This window comes from Psammomys obesus, unplaced genomic scaffold, assembly GCF_907164565.1.
Source record: "Psammomys obesus unplaced genomic scaffold, mPsaObe1.curated_primary_1811, whole genome shotgun sequence".
In the NCBI taxonomy this organism is placed as follows: domain Eukaryota; kingdom Metazoa; phylum Chordata; class Mammalia; order Rodentia; family Muridae; genus Psammomys; species Psammomys obesus.
In genome coordinates this window covers 505,583-523,442 of record NW_026585691.1, presented here as the reverse complement: position 1 = coordinate 523,442, position 17,860 = coordinate 505,583, and the positions used below count along the sequence as shown (strand labels likewise).

General features: G+C 52.7%; 1 protein-coding gene across 1 annotated transcript; it reads right to left on the bottom strand.

Annotated features, from left to right (window-relative positions):
* Nucleotides 1–4,349: 4,349 nt before the first annotated feature.
* Nucleotides 4,350–17,768, bottom strand: Cln6 (CLN6 transmembrane ER protein). Its single transcript, XM_055598781.1, has 7 exons — nt 17,598–17,768; nt 11,793–11,907; nt 10,434–10,532; nt 9,517–9,705; nt 8,945–9,000; nt 7,468–7,590; nt 4,350–5,507 (listed from the first exon to the last, which is right to left on the bottom strand). Exons 1-7 carry the CDS (start codon nt 17,669–17,671, stop codon nt 5,237–5,239), a joined length of 927 nt encoding a protein of 308 aa, XP_055454756.1. The 5' UTR covers nt 17,672–17,768; the 3' UTR covers nt 4,350–5,236.
* Between the last annotated feature and the right edge of the window lie 92 nt (nt 17,769–17,860).

Genomic DNA, 17,860 nt, shown 5'->3' with positions numbered 1-17,860 from the left:
TGCCTCAGTTTCCTCACCAGACACATTATGGCTGCCAGGAGAATCCAATGAGCAGCACACAGCAGAATCTACCTCTTCAGGGGCTGGGAGTGGTGGAGGGTGCTGGAGCTGGGTCTCCAGCCCTTAAACTAGCTGCTTGGAGGCCTTGGAGTTGACCTCTCTTGACTTCCCGAGGCAGGAAGTTCCTCTCTCTTCCTTCCTTGTCTCACCCCTTCCTGTATAAGCTGCTGACTGAATTTATCAGCACTCTGTGTGTCTCTCTTTCCCCTGAGAGACAGGAAGATGGGTGGCTCCCAGAACTGCTGCTGGGCCCTGGGCATGACTACGTTCTCAGACTAGCCAGGAAGTCTCCTTCCCTCACCACACCTGGTGGCTGGTTTGCCTGTAAGGCCCTGAGTCCAGTCTGGCAGTTGTCCGTCACTGTGTGTGGGCACACAGGCTTGTGCTACACAGGGAGCTAAGCGGGTGCCAAAGGCTGCAGCTGCTGGAGGAAGAGAGATGAGGCCTCCTGCTAAGTCAAATGAGGGTCCATTAACTCGTGGGAGGCATGTGGACACACGTCCTCCCCTTGGTCCTGGCCCCTCCAAGTGGAATGTTTTGGTTTTTGTTTTTTCCTGAGTCACCTTTTCTTACTCGCTGTAGGCTTGAGAATCTTGAGACTCTGACCCAACTCTGTGGGGTAGAGAGGGTGGGGAGGGAGGGAGAGAGTGGGAGCAGCTGGGGGGTGCAGCTTAGTGGCCTTAGGAGAATAAGGGAGGTAGGCCGGAATCTGAGACCTGTAGGCACAGAGCTGGGGCCCCGACACCCTAACTTTGTAGGCTCAAAGGCAGGTAAGGCTTTTTCTGGGGTTTCAGTAAGTGTGGACTAGGATCGGCCATGTATGCCTAAGGAAATCCTGACACCCATCCACTCTCCCTTCTTTGTTTTCATTTAAGCTGGTGTGTGTGTGTGTCTCCCTAAATCATTTATTGATATGTTATGCAAGCATTGTTTACATTACTTACAGCTTAATGGCGCTGGAGAGTTCTTTGCTTTCTCCAGCTGGGTAGCATGAGTCAGAACTTTGTTGCCTGAGACTACAACTCCTGTGGCTAGCAGATGGCAGCCCAGGCATCTCCCAGTGCTAACAGGCTGGTTTGGTGGCCTACTAGGTGTTAGGATTTGTTTTGGTAACTTCTGGAGTGGATAAGGGGAGAGAAGCGCAAAGGGTCTGTGGGAAACCTTCAGCCTAGGAAGAACTCGGGACCCTCAGGGCTCTGCAGCGGAGTCCAGTTCTCTCCACAAAAGACTAGGCAGTCTTTAGCCAGGTAACACCATGATGGACATGAACATGAAGTCCTGCCTCGAATGTCGTTTTGCTTAGCCTCATAAAGCAGTCTGTTTGCTTTACCTGGCTGTGGAGCACAGAGTTGGTGATACAGCAAGCAGCGGGCCCCCGAAGAAAGCGCATGGCTGCTGCAACCCTTCAATACAGCTCCTCATGTTGTGGTGACCCCCAACCATAAACTTATTTTCATAGCTATAATTTGGCCGCTGTTAGGAATCACAATGTAAATACCTGATATGCAGGATATGTGATATGTGGCCCATGCAAGCCCAAAGGGGTCGTGACCCGCAGGTTGAGAGCCGCTGCAGATGAGCCTGTGCTTGACTCATCTGATGGCTGCCAGCAGACAGAAAAGCATTTTTAAAATATACTTTTTATTACATGTTTGTGTGTCCATGTGAATACAGATGCCCGCAGAGGCCAGGAAAGGGGGTCAGATCCCCTGAGGCCGGATTACAGGCAGTTGTGAGGCACCCCAGGTAGATGCTGGAAGCCAAATTCAGGCCCTCTCCCAAAACAGTAAGTGTTCATTGACTCACCTCTCCGGCACCCATTTGTTGTTTTGAGACAGGATCTCATGTGGCCCAGGCTGCCCCCAAACTCTCTGTGTAACTGAGGATGACTTTGAACTCTTGATCCTCCTGCCTCCACCTCCCACACACGTCAGGTATTTGCAACCACACCCAGTTCCCTCTGTTTGGAGGCAACATGTGGGTTGTCTCACATACTGTCTCAGCTAGTTCCAGACACCTGCTCCAAGGCTGTGACAGCACGGGCTCACGGTGCCGGCTGCCGGGCTGCACAGCACTCTACATGTGTGACCCTCCCTGTGAAATGCCACAGAACACCTCTCCAGCACCAGGTGGGCTGAGTGCACTCCCGTCATTCTTGACGCCTGGACCTCCTGGCCAGGGGCCAGCACCTCCCCTGGGCATCACCAACTTTTGCTGGGTCCTTTCTCAACCCTGTCTCCCTAAATCCTGCCTTCAAAAGCGACACGGACAGCAGGCTCTTCCTTTTGCCTCTTTCTGGTGAAGCTGTGTTCCTCAGCTAGGCTCTATTGGCCAAGGGCCCCTGCCTCTCAAACAGTTGGGGGCTGACAGGGCAGTCCTTACCTCCCACCCCCACGCCAAGAGAGTGAGCCTTAGCCTGGCAGGCATCCTGTGTGCCTTCTGGGTAAAGTGTGGAAGGCAAGAAGTGCCTTCAGCCTTTGCCCCACCTCCATCCTGTGTACCCTTTCGGCTCAGGCCTCTCCTGGCCTAACTACTGTCCCTGGAATCCACATCTACCTACAGCCTAAGGGGCGTCATCTGGAAGTAGGGTCTGTGGATGTAGGTGAGATGAGGTGATACAGAGAGAGTAGGGTAGGTCCTAACTCAAGGAGGGGGATTCAGACACCACAGTGAAGGCCATGACTAATGGTCTCACAGCCCAGAACATGTGGGATAGCATGGGTCCCACCATAGGCTGGGAGATGCAGAGAAGCCCATGAGAACACAACTTTGTCAACAGTCACCCTCAGAACTGAGCTGGTGAACACCTGCTGTTCTCAGCCATCACGTTCATTACAGCTGCCTAGCAAAACCACATGAGCAGCATACTGGTGCCTGGGCAGCATACCGGTGCCTGGGCAGCATGGAGCTGGGGCCTCAAGGGTCCTTCTAGGTACAACTGGGAAAGTCAAGATGCCTTGTTGCCCCAAGTTTCCAGAAGAAGCTGTAGCTGCAGTCTGGAGCCACAGTGAGTAGTTAGACCCTGGAGTGGTGGTCCCCAAAAGAGCCACATCAGCATGGCCTGCAGGGCCCGCCTCCGGTTTCTGATTAGTTCTGCTTTCTCCTACAACATGACATAGTCTGGGAATATATGTTCTAGAAGCTTCCTGCTAGAAATCCAGGAATATGAAGCCAGGCTCCATCCAGATAGCTCTCCAGGGCGACAGTCTTAGACAAACGTCCAAGACGCACATGGTGGCCCAAGGCTCTAGGAACTTGCTACTCCTAAATACTTGCTTTGATGAATATTTCAAAATGTTTTCTTAGGACTGAGGAGATGGCTCAACCAGTAAAGTACTTGCCTTGCAAGCACAGGGACCTGAGGTCTACCCCCAGAATTCACAGAAGTGTGCTGGCACCTGTTTATAATCTAGGCATGGGGAGGAAGAGACAGCTGGAGCCTACTGGCCAGTGAGCCCAGCCTCATGGGCACGCTCCAGGCTAATAAAAAACCCTGTCTCAAAAACAAGGAGAACAGGGGCTGGAGAGATGGCTCAGTGGTTAAGAGCACTGTCTGTTCTTCCAGAGGTCCTTAGTTCAATTCCCAGTAACCACATGGTGGCTCAGAACCATCTATAGTGGGATCTGATGCCCTCTTCTGGCCTGCAGATAGAGCACTCATCTACACAATAGATAAATCTAAAAAGGAAAGGTGAAAAGTGTTCCTAAAGGACACCTGAGGTTGCCCTCTGTCCTATGCTGCCCACACCCCACACCTCCCTTCTTACTAAGGGCTCCCGTCCCCATAATAACTGATAGTCTTCAGGCCCCACAAGCCAGGCCTGTCCCTGCTTACGAGATGGCTGTCTAAGACCTTCTGATGATAGTCCTGAAATGACAGCTGAGGGGACAGATGTGTGGGTATAGCCATGCTCCCCACTCTGTGCCTTTTAGCAATGTTACCCACAGCTCTGGTGAGGTGTGGCCAGGCTGAGAACATAAGCTCAGGCTCCGAGCGAGCCGTCAACCTGTCTGTGGCTCTGGGCCGTCTCCATGAACTAGCTCCTCACTGCCTCCTGGCACGGGGAAGGCTGGTGGGACGTTCCTGGGCCAGGCCTGGGGATGCTCCACTTTCCTTCACTGACTGGGAAGAGGTCCTTCTTGCCCACAGCCCGAGAAGTAGGCAGATGACTGGGGTAGGGGTCCCTCAAAGTCTTCCCCAAGAGAAAGCCTCTGCAGCCTAGGCCCCAGAACAACCAGTCTCCCCCTCAGCCCACATCTCCCTCTCAAAAAACAGCCACCAGCCAGGCTGGGCTCACATCAGCCTTTATTCAGACCTCTCACCACCTAGCATGGCCTAGCCCATTGAAGGACCACAACAAAAGAGGAGAAACTGAGGCCCAGGGTTCCCTGAGAACAACAGAAAAGAGGCAGGGCCATGCACAGAGTGTCCCCAAGACTCACAGCACAGGCCAGTGCTGGCTGCAAAAGGAGGTGGTGGAGCCTTGTGCCAAGGAGACCTGTGTCTGAGGCCCGGGAGGAGGTGGGCCGGGGAGAGGCAGGAGCCACCATGCTGGGAACCAAGGCACCAGGCAGGTGGTAAGAGGTTCAGGTTGAGATGCGCTGTCTTGTGAGACAGACTTGTAATGTCCTAGACCCTTACAACGGTTTCAGGAAATCCTAAAACAAGGACTTGAGAGCTCTGCCTTCCATGTAGCTCAAAAGCTACATGGCAGCTTCAAGAGCTTAGCTGATAGTGACCTGGAGCCTGGGTTCTAAACAGCATGTGAGCGGCATGGGAGGTTGGACAGACTGCGAGGATCAGACTCTCCGAGGCTTAGGGTGGGACACAGCAACAGACAGAACCTCTCTCCTTGCTGAGGCTGCCCCCAAAGGGATCCATAACCCCAAGTCCATAGAGCCACGTGGGGACCACTGAGCCCCCTAGAACAGGTAAAGCCCAGAGATGGATTTGCTCTGTTCAAAGCACAAAAGAAGATGTGACCTAGAAACCTAGGGCCCAGGGGCAGGCCGCTTCACGGTGAACGCCATCTAAGTACAAGCAAGCAAACAAGCCTAAACCCCCTGACCAGAACCAGTCCCTCAACGGTGTATCCTGCCAATCCGCGTGCACAGTGCACAGCGTGGCACTGTGGTGGCCCACGTCACGGTGGTGGTCTGGTACCCACAGTAAGCCTCAGTGCTGACTGCTGACGTGGAGAGTGTAGAAGGCCCAGGGCTCAGGGACGTAGATGACACCAGGGTACTTCTTTCTGAGTACAGGGTCATTCCACAGCCAAGCAACCCACAGGGCCACCAGCAAGAGGGTGAGGGCGAAAGAAGAGAAGAGAAAAAGGCCGTTGCTGTCCAGGAAGAGGTGCCTGCGCTTCTGGTGCAAGACGAGAGCCAGCATGGCAAAAAAGGTGAAGATGAAGAGGATGAAGATCTGGCCCTCGGTGACCAGGTACCTGGAGAAAGAGGACAGGCGTGGAGGTGAAGTGGGGGCCATGACAACGCCATCCTGCCCGGCGTCCTCTGGACCAAGTCCTGGGTTGCCCCCCGCCAACCGGAACGGCTCACCGAGTGAGTGGAGCCCACGGGCCAGGTCTAAACCACAGCCCAGCGGTACCGTGCTGCTTCGACTTTGCAAGCTTTAGTAACTCCCTGCTGCCGGTCGTGGTGGTGCACACCCGTAATCCCCACACTGGGCAGGCAGATCTGAGTTCGAGGCCAGCCTGGTCTACAGAGTGAGTTCCAGGACAGCCAGGGCTACACAGAGAGACCCTGCTTGATAACAATAACAATGAGTCCTCAGCTGGGTGTGGCGGCTCACACACTTACACAGTGCCCAGGAGCAGAGGCAGGCAGGTCTATGGTCTCCACACAGCAAGGCTACATACATACTGAGAATCACAGGATACCTGGGCTTTGGTTTCTGGCGTTTCTCACCACATTAGGACACTTCCAATGACAAAAACTGGCTCTGAGAAGCAGGAGAATGCACTCCTTGCAGAGAACACCATGTGACCCATGGCCCTCAGTTCTTAGTCCCCAGGGCCTCATCTGCTGCCTGTGTGGTTTCTGGGAGCATTTGAGTTTGGAAGTGCCATATCAATACAGAGGCTATTGTCAGCACTGTTCCCTTGGAGGCAGGGCTGTTGTCTCCAGAGGGCAGAGCCCTCAGGTGCACTTGGGGCTTCTGCAAGGTTCCCTCGCTGTCTGCCTCTAGGCGGTCCTGATGGTACCTGCTCACTCACGGAACTCCAGCTCCACAACCCAGTGGCCTGGGGCCTTGGGGGTCATCAAGCGACCACCTTGAACAACTTCAAGGCTGTTTTCTCCTTTAAGAGGGGAGCATAAGAGGCCCCAACCCTCAAGGTGTCTGTCAAGGGCTGTCTGCATCTCTTACTTGGGAAGGCATATTGCTCGGTGAATGGTGCACAGATGTGGATCTATCACTGTGGCAGTGACATGTCAAGATAAGACTGTGGTAGTGAGCATGCCCAGGTCAAGCCTCCCTCTCTCTCTCTCTCTCTGGCATAAATGCCACTATCTGTAGTCCTACCCTTAGGGAGAATATAGGTTAGCTGTAATGGGCCCTCTCGTAGGCACAGGCCCTGAAGTGGCTGGAGCTGGCACAGGAAGAAAGGGCCTTTTTCATATGGTGGGGCTTCCCATCTACAGAGGGCCCAGTACTGCTGGCCCTTCCCGTAATCCCACAGTCCTCTGGGTATGTGTGTGAGAGAGAAAGATCTGTTTCCAAGGAAGAAATGATGGGAAAACAAGGGTCTGGCAGAGGCCTGAGTGGGGAACAGGAGGAGAACAAAGCAACAGGAGAGGCAGCACTTGGCTGGGAAATTCCCGCTGCTCAGTCATCTTGTCACCATGGGGCTCTTCTCTCCCCACTGGATCCCAGCATCTCCTGAGAAGGGGACAGGTTCAGAGGGGTAAACTGAGGATCAGGAGGATTCACAGCACATGGCTCTCGAGGTAGACTCCTGGCCTCAGGGTGGCTCTCCCAGCACGGGAGGTGGTACAGAGGAAAGAGGCAGCCTTGCCATCTCTCACTGTCTATTTCACACCGAGACTCTTGGTAAGGGAGAAACCAGGCCAGGGCCCCGCCCTCACACAACCCAGGGGGAAGCAGCGGCCTGCCGATGGCAAGTCTTACCTGCGGTCACAGTGCAGGTCTGTGGTCAAGTGTGACCATTTTTTCTTTCTCTCTCTTTTTGAGACAGGGTCCATATAACCCATCATGATATCAGACTTATTATGTCACCAATGCTAGTCTTGAGCTCCTGATCCTCCTGTCTCCACCTCCAAATGCTGGCCTTACAGGAGTGTGCCATCACACCCAACACTTCATGTGTGGCTTTTGCTGTGGTGGCTCCTTCAGCGCTGTGCCCTTTGTCCCACGTGCCCACTCACCAGTAGTAGAGTGCACTGGGCACCACCAGGAGCAGGGCAGGCCCCGGCATGTGGCTCTCAGCCCCAGAGGTGGTGAAACAGCCGCTGAAGTACATGAAGAGGATGAGGAAGAAGGGAATGTACCTGCGACAGAGAGGCAGCAGCTTTACAGGCTGACAGGGACCGTCCCCGTTACCTTCCCACTGGTCCCTTGCACTGTCACACAAAGTGTCACCATGTGGCTTATGCAAACCATGGCGCGCACACTGCTCTCCGTCCAGTCTTTCTGCCTGGAAGTCAAGGCGGAGCTCAGGCAGAGAAGAGCCCCGGCTCCCGTGAGTTACTACAGAGGTGAAGCTGCCTGGACCTGTGCCCACCCTGTCCTTCATTCGGCATGGAAATGAGGGGATGTGGGCTCTGTCTCATCTAGTGCCTCCACCACCACATGCCCAGCGCCACACTAGCTGGGAAGTAGGGATACCCAGCGGGGCTGCAGCTGGAGGGAAACAGTGCTGAGGAACTCCAGGAGAGCTGTGGGGCCCTCATACTCAGCCGACAGTCCCCACCTCCTCGGAGGGTATGGCTTCTCTCCTCCCCACACAGGGCCTTCCTTTTTCCTTCCAGGACACACACGTGCACACACACACACACATGCTCACATGCTCTTGCACACACACAAGACGCCCCTACACTCAGTTCTTCGCCCACTCCCCCAAGCTCCCCAGGATGTGTTGCTTCTCCCTCCTTTCCCAGCTTCCAATGCGAAGGGTCATCTGGTAAAGTCAGAAAGAGGGGGCAAGAGGCCTGTTTTGATGTTCCCTAGGACCCTCTGAACCAAGAGGATGAACCTCCCTAGCCTCAGACAGACCCACAGACATCAGTGCTGGGCGTGTGTTGAGGGAAGCACCCCAGTCCGGATGGGCACCCAAGTGCAGGCTAGCCCGCCACCCCCTAGCTGACAGCCATTCTCATCTCTTCTCTCTGGCTTTAGCTTACCCAGTGCAGGACAAGGGGCGGCAGAGGAAACCCTTATTTGAGCCCTGAGTCCCTGGTTCGGACCCCACACGGCTGACATTTTCCTGAGTGGTGGTGGGGAGATTCCCCTGGGGGTTCTAAGATGAGGAACACAAATTGTGTCCCCCGAACCTGGCCCTGCTGGCTCTTCTCAGCTTCCTACAACCCCACCTGCCTCCTGCTCACCATCAGGAACCATCTAGAGAGTTTGTCAGAGCTAACCGTCCTTCCTCCCCAACCCCAGGCTCAGAATGGCTGAGGTGGACAAACACCTGCTTGCTTCCCTCTAGTGGCCACTGTGGAAACTTCAGGTAGGAAGGAGGCACTAGGAAGAGCCTGAAGGGGCATTCCAGGGAGACCACTCATGACACCTCCGCTGAGCAGAGAAAGCCATTCCCCACGCTCCACGGAATACTTGGATCTAGGGAGCCCTGTCCAGCATCTCCTGGTGCCTGGAACACAGACCAGTTGGCCCGTCACTCACCACATGCAGTGGCCCAGGTACTCGTCATAATAGTACAGCAGCTCAAAGGAGTCGATCTGAGGAGGCACAGGGGTGAGAGTGAGGGACTGGGATCCCAAGCCACACCACTGCCCACTCCTCCTTTCACACTCCCCCAGCCCCCAACACATAGACCATTCTCCTTCCCTCCCCGGGGTACCAGAGGGACCATGGGGAGACAATCACTGTACTACATTTTTTGGTTTTTTTTGAGACAAGGTCTGGTTATATAAACCAGCCTCATCTTGAACTTGTAGCAATCCTCTTCTCTTTGCCTCCCGAGGGCTGGGGTTTACAGATGTGCACCCCAGATCCAGGCAGACACTGTGCCCCTTTGCAGTCTAAGAGCACACTAGTTTAGGTAGACATCAGTGCCCTCACTTACTGCATGCTTATAATTCCAGCACTGTGGGAGGCAGAGGCAGGAGGATCAGGAGTTCAAGGTCACCCCTGGCCACATGAGGCATGGTGACTGACTGGGGAACCTCTTGAGCCCCCAAGAACAGATTCCCCAGTTGGGTGGCCTTGGCAGAGCCTTGGGGAGGCAGCCTCACCAGAGTCTCTGGCTTGAGGTTCTTGATGATGGGGTTCTCTCTGACGGACAGGTGGTGCTGGTACCCACTGAAGAGCAAGCGGTGGTTGACTGAGTCGCCCACCAGGTGGATGCTGGCTCCCATGATGAAGGTGATGATACTGACGTAGATTATAGACCGTGGCAGCGTGCGGGGAGAACGCTCGACGAGCTGAGTGAAGCACACGTCCATGGCAGGCCCCTGCCTCCGTCAGTGTGCGGGAACCTCCCCTCCCTCAGAAAAACGGGATAGAAAGTCTCTCTAGAGGTCGGGGGTTCCTTAGTGAGCAGCCTAGCTCCAGACAGGTGGGGGCTGAGCCAGCAGCGTCTGCTGAGCACAGCCTTCCTCTCAGGTGGTACCAGACCCTGAAGGTGGGAGTCATGACCAGGCTGGACCCTCCCACTATCCCAGTGTGTCTGCGCCTTGAGTGGGCTAGCATGCTGCAGGGGTCTGGTGTTTGAGTGACAGGTCCCAGCAAACAGAAAGGAAATGTCAGGATATACGAAGTGGGGTGGATGTTCCAAAACCACAGAAGCTGTATTCTGAGGCTGTGTTTTTCCTAAATGTAGTGGTTTGAGATGTCTATCATTTAACATTTTTTAAAGAAACATGCAGTTATTTCTTTATTGTGTATATTTCTGTAGGTACACGTCACATGTAAATGTCAGGGGACATCTTGTGAAAATTGTTTCTCTCTGTCCTGTGGGGATGAAATTCAGGCTGTCAAACTTGGCAGAAAGCACCTGACTCACTGAGCCAGCTTGACAGCTCATGAAACGTGTGCCTGTGTGCATGCCTGTGCATATGTGAGTTCTCAAGCATGTGCATGTGTGAGACAGAGAGACAGAGAGACAGAGACAGAGACAGAGAGGCTGGGAGCGAGGCAGGCAAGTCTGTACCTTGAGCAGAAGGAAGGGCGTGATGACGTTGTAGGCCATGTGGAAGTAGTCCCCAACACTGGGCTTGTTGAGAGGAAACCACTGGAGCGGGAACACCAGCTGTGGAAGAGACCACGAGCTCACAGGAGGGCCTACAGGCCACTGGGCACCAGTTACTCACAGACTGAGCTCTTCCTGTATTCTGGGACCTGCTTCAGGAGCCCCAAGCCAAAAGCTCTCCCAGAGAGAGAAACTGAGTTCCATTGACGGTAACTAGACTGTCCAGTCATATATGATACACAGAAATCCAGGGCCTGTCTTAGGTTTTTTGTTTTAGGTTTTTCTTTTAACTGTTTAATGTCATCTTTTATCTTAGGACAAAACACTTTTATAGTCTAAAACCATTCTTTATTTGAAAACCTTTTTCATTTAACCTTTTTTTTTTAAATGAAAAATACACTACCTTATCACCTCCTTTTCTCCCACTGAGTGCCTGTACCGTCAAACTGCCCTCTGAGCTCTGTGCTGCCCAGGTCTCTCACTCTTTTGGTTAGGCTTATTCCAAAGTATTTTGTTTTCTGTTTCGGGCTATTGTGAATAGAGCTGTATTTCTATTTCCCCATCTGTGTGTGGTATAGAGAAGTCTGCTGATTTGCGTATATTAATCTTGTAACCTGCCGTTTGCTGGGAGTGTTTAGCAGCTAGGCTTGTTGTGTCTTGTGACGGTTTCACTGCATATCTCAGGTCCATGCTTACTGTGGAAGGTTAACTTGCCATTAACGGAGACAGTAATTTGCATATATTGCTGTAGAGATATATTCTAATGTAAAACAGTGCAGAATATAAGGCATGAAACAAAATGTACTTTGGTTATATAAAGAATTTTTATATGTTTATATAAACAGAGAAAGCAGTGGACAGGTATGCCCCAAGCCCTCAGGACCGGGACAGGAGCGGGGCCTGGAAAGTGTAACACTTCCTAATTTGGGGACTTCTTTGTGTTACTCTCATAACTTGGAAGTGACTTTATTTTAGTTATTACAGATCTGGTCAGTTACAATATGCAAAACCAGTTGACAGGCTTCACCTCTAGATGATGATATTACCCCAAGACAATGAGGGAGGGCAACAGATGTGTTCTGCCACCTTTCCCAAGCCCTTCTGTCTGGCTCAGTGATTGGTCAAATCTGGTTCGACTACTTCAGGGTGGGTTACACAGAAGTCAGGATGACTATCAGAACCCACCCAGCCTCTCCCACACAGCTACAGAATGGGAAAGCCTCTGGTTCGCTATGAGAAGCGATGTTTGCAAGGTCACTCAGCACACTGATGTCACATTAAGTCCCCTCAACACTGGGCAGGACTCAGCCTCACACTTACCATGGCTATGGGGCGGCCGAAGTCCAGAACCCAGTTCTGCAGTGTGAAGTAGAACCAGAGATCAAAGTGGAAGGGAGCCGTGCGGTCTGTCTCCTCAGCCTTCACGGAGCTGTGCCTGGCAAGGACAAGACTAGGGTCAGCCTTCTTGCCATCAACACAAGAGAAAGACAAAGAGGTTTAGGCACTTGAAAACAGGACACACATGTTATCTAGAAATAACATTTCATAGTCAAAAGGACAGCGTATTTTTGTTTTGTTTTTTTGAGACATGGTTTCTCTGTGTAGCCCTGGCTGTCCAGGAACTTGCTCTGTAGACCAGGCTGGCCTGGAACTCATGGATCCGCCTGCCTCTGCCTCCTGAGTGCTGGAATTACAGGTGTGCACTGCCATGCCTGGCCTGTGTACTGAGTTTAAAAGACATGCCTGTGCATCTCTGCTATGTGCGCGTGCAGGGGCTTGAGAAGGCCTGGAGCTGGAGTACCAAGGGCTGTGAGCTGCCTGCCACGGGTGCTAGGAACGGAACTCTAGCTTCCACGACAGCAGTGCATACTTAAAACCCCTGAGCCGTCTCTCCAGTAGTCCCTGTTTGGTGAATTTTTATGAGTGTAATGCTGGGAATGGAGCCCAGGGCCTTTCACATGGGAAGCGTGTGTCCACCACTGAGCTATATCCCCATCTGCTCACTTGATTCCTTTAATCTTTATAGATACTCTTTGGGATCTGAATGTTACCCTCGTGTTATAAGTGTGTGTGTGGGGGGGCATTCAATAGACTAAGTATCTTGCCCCAGGAGTAACCTAAGTGATTAGGCTTCAGAGTTTTTCCTTTTAATCTCTATCTGTGTGGTTTGAATAGGTATGGCTCCTTCCTACAGGACGGGACCAGCCATACAGAATGGCACCATTAAGAGGTGTGGCTTTGTTGGAGTAGGTGTGGTCTTGTGGAAGGACTATGTCATTTTGGGCTTTGAGGTCTCAGAGGCTCAGGCCATGCCCAGTGTGGTATACAGTCTCCTTCTGCTGCCTGAGGATCAAGATGTAGAACTCTCAGCTACTTCTCCAGCACCATGTCTGCCTGAGTACTGCCATGAAGACAATGGACTAAACCTCTGAACCCAGCCAGCCCTAATCAAATATTTCCCTTTATAAGATTTGCCATGGTCATGTTGTCTCTTCACAGCAATTGAACCCTAACTACTCACTACTCACAATGTGTCCTTGGTGACTGGCCCATGGGAACAATCACAGAGCAATAGGGACTGGGGGTGGGCCGAAAGCCTCCCCAACTGCACAGATGCTTGGGGCTGCTGGAACATTACTTTCTTTCTAGCCTACAGCAGAGAAAGACGCCAGCAGGGACAAGGTGTAAGTGCCACCAGACAGCTGGAGCCTGTCCCCCTCTCAAAGCCTGCCCCTGCTGTTCACAGATGCACAGAATTTCAAGGGCCTGGCACTTCCCATGGGAGGGCTCCTCTGAGAAAGCTTTCCAACTCACACCAGCCCTACAGGGAGCAAGCATTTCCTCACTGATCAGGCCAGTCATGGCTGCAAAGGACTGGAGTTGTGCTCTTCCATCTAGGCCCTCAAAAGAGGAGCCTTTTTATTAAAACAAAACAAAACAAAACAAAACAAAACAAAGTTATTTATTTGAATATATGAGCATGCCCACATGCCATGCCCTGGAGGCCTCTCTCTTTCCCATCATGTAGATCCTAGAATCTACAGAAACTCAGATCTTGGTGGGTGCCTTAACCCACAGAGCCATATCAGCAGCCTAAAAGGGGAGAACATTAGGGTTCCCCCAACTCTCCAGCCTTCCCATCAGAGTCTGGGTCCTCTTACATCTTACTGAGTACCCAGAGACACTACTAACTTGTAAAACAATGAGGATGGTGTCACCATCCTGTGGGTGTGGCCAGAACATGGGTGACGCGTGTCCCTGACCTCCAGAGTTGTCTGTTCTGTCCCTGGCTGGCGCTGACTTGAAGCATCACTGTGGCCAGTTCAGTACCCCTGCTCTACAAGCACATGAGCTGAGCAGCACAGAAAGGCAACCCTCTATCCATGCTGTTGTAATTATCATAATTTGCTGGGCTCCTCAGCTAATTAGCTGACACTAATCCCAAAGATGAACAGACAGATCAAGGCACCCAAGGCCAAGGAGGTAAACCCTTGGGGATCTGTGGTCCTGTGGAAGGCAGGTAGAGTAGGCTTTCCCTAAGTCAGCATAGCCTTCTGTTCCCCATCTTAGTGCCCCCACCACACACTGACCACCAACTGTGCATGATGCTATGACCTTTACCATCTCAGCTAATAGGAGGCAGTGGCATGGGAGGCAGGAGCTACTCTCCTGTGTCTTTCAGACAAAGATGCTGAGGCTCTGAGGTCAGAGTTCAGTCACTGTCACCCACATAGTAAAGAGCTGCTGTGACTACTTTTTATTACCCGTTTTCTAACTCTTGCTTCTTCCCAAAGAGGTAGTGTTAGCCACAGGGAAGGCTTGGCCAGCTGGGGAATGAGCTCCTTCTGATGCTGGTTCTCTTGGATGCAAGCCCCAAATCTGTCAGGGTTCCACCCTCCTTTTTTCAAGAAAAAAAAGAAGTGGCCTCAAATAAAGTGTGTGTGTGTGTGTGTGTGTGTGTGTGTGTGTGTGTGCACGCGCGTGTGCGTGCATATGTGCTCACGCAGAGTGTTCCTGTGTCACACAGTAGGTCACCTCAGGTTATATGTGCTGACACCTTTCCTTTTGCTGGGGGTGTTGAGCTCACCCTGACTGCCTCGGAAATTCAGGAGTTCTGGATAGCACAGAACTCAATCCTGGGTCTCTGTGCCCTTAATGAGTTACTATTCTGATCACTATAGTAAGCCAGCTGGCAGTTGAGGTCAGTCTAGAGAAGGATCAGCATAGCAGAACCTATAGAAAGGAAGGGTATGCTAATGTGGGGCTGGGAAGTTCTAAGCAGGAAGAAAACTGGGGGAGGAGAGGAGGCAGAAATGGCAGAAACATGCAGCCTGCTCAGAGTTCAGTGATGCTGCCCAGCAGAGCCCACGTGTGCTCCCTCCTTTTCTGACAGGCCTCAAATGAGCAAGTGATGAAGAATCTGGAAGGAGTAGGAGAATGGCCTCGGCATTTCATTCTGAAACCCCCAAAGCAGAGGTGGGATGTTTAAAAAATAAAGGGCTGGAGGTGGTGCTGTCCACCCTTAACCCCTGTACTCTGGAGGCAGAGGAAGGAGCAGCTCTGCCTGCTCTACAGAGGGTTCCAGGACAGCCAGGACTACAAAGATAAACCCTGTCTCAGAAAGAAAAAGAAAAAAAGTTGTTTGAAAAAAGAGAAAGAAAGAAGTTAAAGGGATTTTGAAAGTCCACAGGGAAAGGGACACGTGGTGCTTGCCTCTAGAAGTTACTGGCTCACACTGGAGGCTCTGTAACAATTTCTTCCTCTATCCCAAGAAGAACTTCTGTCAATGGGAGCCCCTGACACTAGTCCAGCCTAGCTCAGTAGGGCAGGTAGGGAAAAGAGGTAGCAACAGGGAAAATACCAGCTTGGGAATCAAGACTGATAAACATGGCGTTTTGGAATCCCCACTCTGCTTTTCCTCACCCTAATAAAAGCTTCCTTTACCAGCAATACACAGAGACTGCAAACATCTGAAGGGTATTCTTCTGTGGGGCTCTGACTGTGAAGGCAAATCACAGGAAAGGTGTCTCCCCTCAATACCAAGCTCTTGTCCAGAGGATGAGTAACCTCAAGCTTGTCCCAAGTTCCTGATTCCAGACTTCTCAGTCTGAACCCCCAGGCCATGCTGGTCCTAAGACCCCATCACCAGCAATCCTTGACAGAACTGAGGACAGTGATGAAAGCACAATGCCAGGCAACCTGAGGCAAGCCCAGCCTTTGCTCCTGCTCCCCTGCACAGCTCCCCAGTCTACCACACGGGGAAACTGACCCCACAACAGCTGGGTAGCCAGTACCACACAGCAGCATCTGCCAGCCTGAATGGCAGAAAAGAAAAGGGCTTGTCTAGACAAGTAAACAGAGAACTATGAATGGGAATGACTTTGGGCTCTTTATAAAGGATGATGAAATACCAGACATAATGAGATGGAGATGTTTTAATAAAAAATGAGGAGGTGCAGACAAAGAATAACAAGGAGAAAATAAAAAAATAACTAAAAGCCAGGGGCAGAGGCTCACCCCTTTAATCCCAGCATTCAGAAGGTAAAGGCAGAGGCAGATGGATCTCTGTGAGTTCTAGGCCAGCCTGGTCTACAGAGTGAGTTCCAAGACAGCCACAGCTACATAGCAGAGGGAGATCTTGGTCTCAATACAACAGAAAACCAAAGACAGCTTCAATAATGTAAACTGATGTCTATTGTTTAGAATTAATCCACAAGTAACAGTGGGAAACAACTGTGACAGTCGCAAATGTGGAAGGTAAACTTGAGCCTCTTGGTACCATGGGAAGCTTGCTGAAGCCTCCTGAACTCATGGAATGTTTCTGGGTTACACGGTTTGAGCCTCAGTCTGATCAGGCTCCTTTCCTTATCAGTCAAGATGATGAAGTAACACTCAGAGGAAGAAGGGGCAGTCCAGTGACAAGTGCTCAGTGATGTGCCCACAGGCCAATCTGCCCCAGTGCAAACACGATAGAGTTTAAGTACAAACTAGGATGGCCGCTGTGTTACTAAGCCTTGAAGACCTCAGAGGATGACCACCAGGTAGAAACATTGCTAGGCATGGCACTGTACATGCTCAGAGAATTACGTCCAGGCCAAAAAGCAAAGAATCCCACATTCTTCAGGAACAATGAAAAAGATGGCCTCAGCCCTGTCCCCCAAAACTTCCCCCGCTACCCTAAAGCACACTAGAACTTCTTAAAATTCACGTGGAGCATCCTAGTGCTCAAAGCCTTCCATGGCTCTGGTACCGATGGGGTATGCGGTATAAATTTTAAACAGGTCATTTAGGGGAGGAAAGTAAGGGGCCTACTGCTCTCGGATTAAGCAGCTCCTTTTCAGGACTGGTACCTCCTCAAACTTCAGATCTAGGGCTTTCTGGTCCAACTCCAGGTACTTCGAAGTCAGTTCAGGCCCCTGTCCTCTCCTCGGACACCTGGACCTATAGCCCAGCGTCAGTTCCTCACATTCTCCCACTGGCTACCACATCCAGTGTCTGCGGTGCTGAGGATCGAACCCACGGCCTTCTGCACGCTATGCAGTCACTACTGACTGAAATACATCCCCCTAGAAACCTGCCTCTGCCTCCCGAGGGACTGGGTTAAAGGATAGCCAGCATGCCCCGCCTAAAAGTGTTAAGTGTCCCCTGCAGAGTGCTGTACCGCTCAACTCCTCCGAAAAGCCCTCCAGGATTGGCTGTCACCTGCGTTGGCTCCGACTTTCCCGTTTCCCACCTGGCACTGCGCTAGGCACATGACAGGTACTTAATCAGCACAGGAACTTAGTCCGTGAAGGCGGACTGGAGGGAAAGATGAAAGGCTCTGCCCTGCCTAGACAGATGAAACCCCAAACATCTCCCTCCTTCAGGACGGGAGCGTGCCACTTCCCTCTGTGCCCGGCTACTTTCCTGGTCCCCCACCGCCCCCCTGCTTCCTGATTCAGGCAGAGTCGCCGTCCTGCCCCGAGCAGGAGGCTCCAGCGAACTTGGAAGTGTCACGGGGCGGGGGGGAAATCAGCAGAGCTGGCCGGGTGACTTCCGAGCAGCCTGCCCTGCGGTTCCCCCAACCCTGGCGAGGTCTCCGACTCCGGGCCCCGCGCGGCCTCCCTGTCCCCGCTCGGCGCGCACCTGGCCTGCAGGAACGCGGCGCCCGGGCCGCCCGCCGCTCCCGGCACCTGCCGCCTCCGCGCCGCCGCCTCCATGGCCGCCGCGCTCGGCCTCGCCTTCCCGGAGGACTGTCGGCTACGCGGGCCGCGCGGCGCCTCAGCACCCGGCGCGGGGAAGGTTGGGCCGGAGGCTAGCGCGGGCCCGGGGGCGGGCGGGAGGGCGGGAGGGGAGGAGAGGAGAGGGGAGGAGGGGAGGGGAGGGGAGGGGAGGGGAAGGGAGCGGGA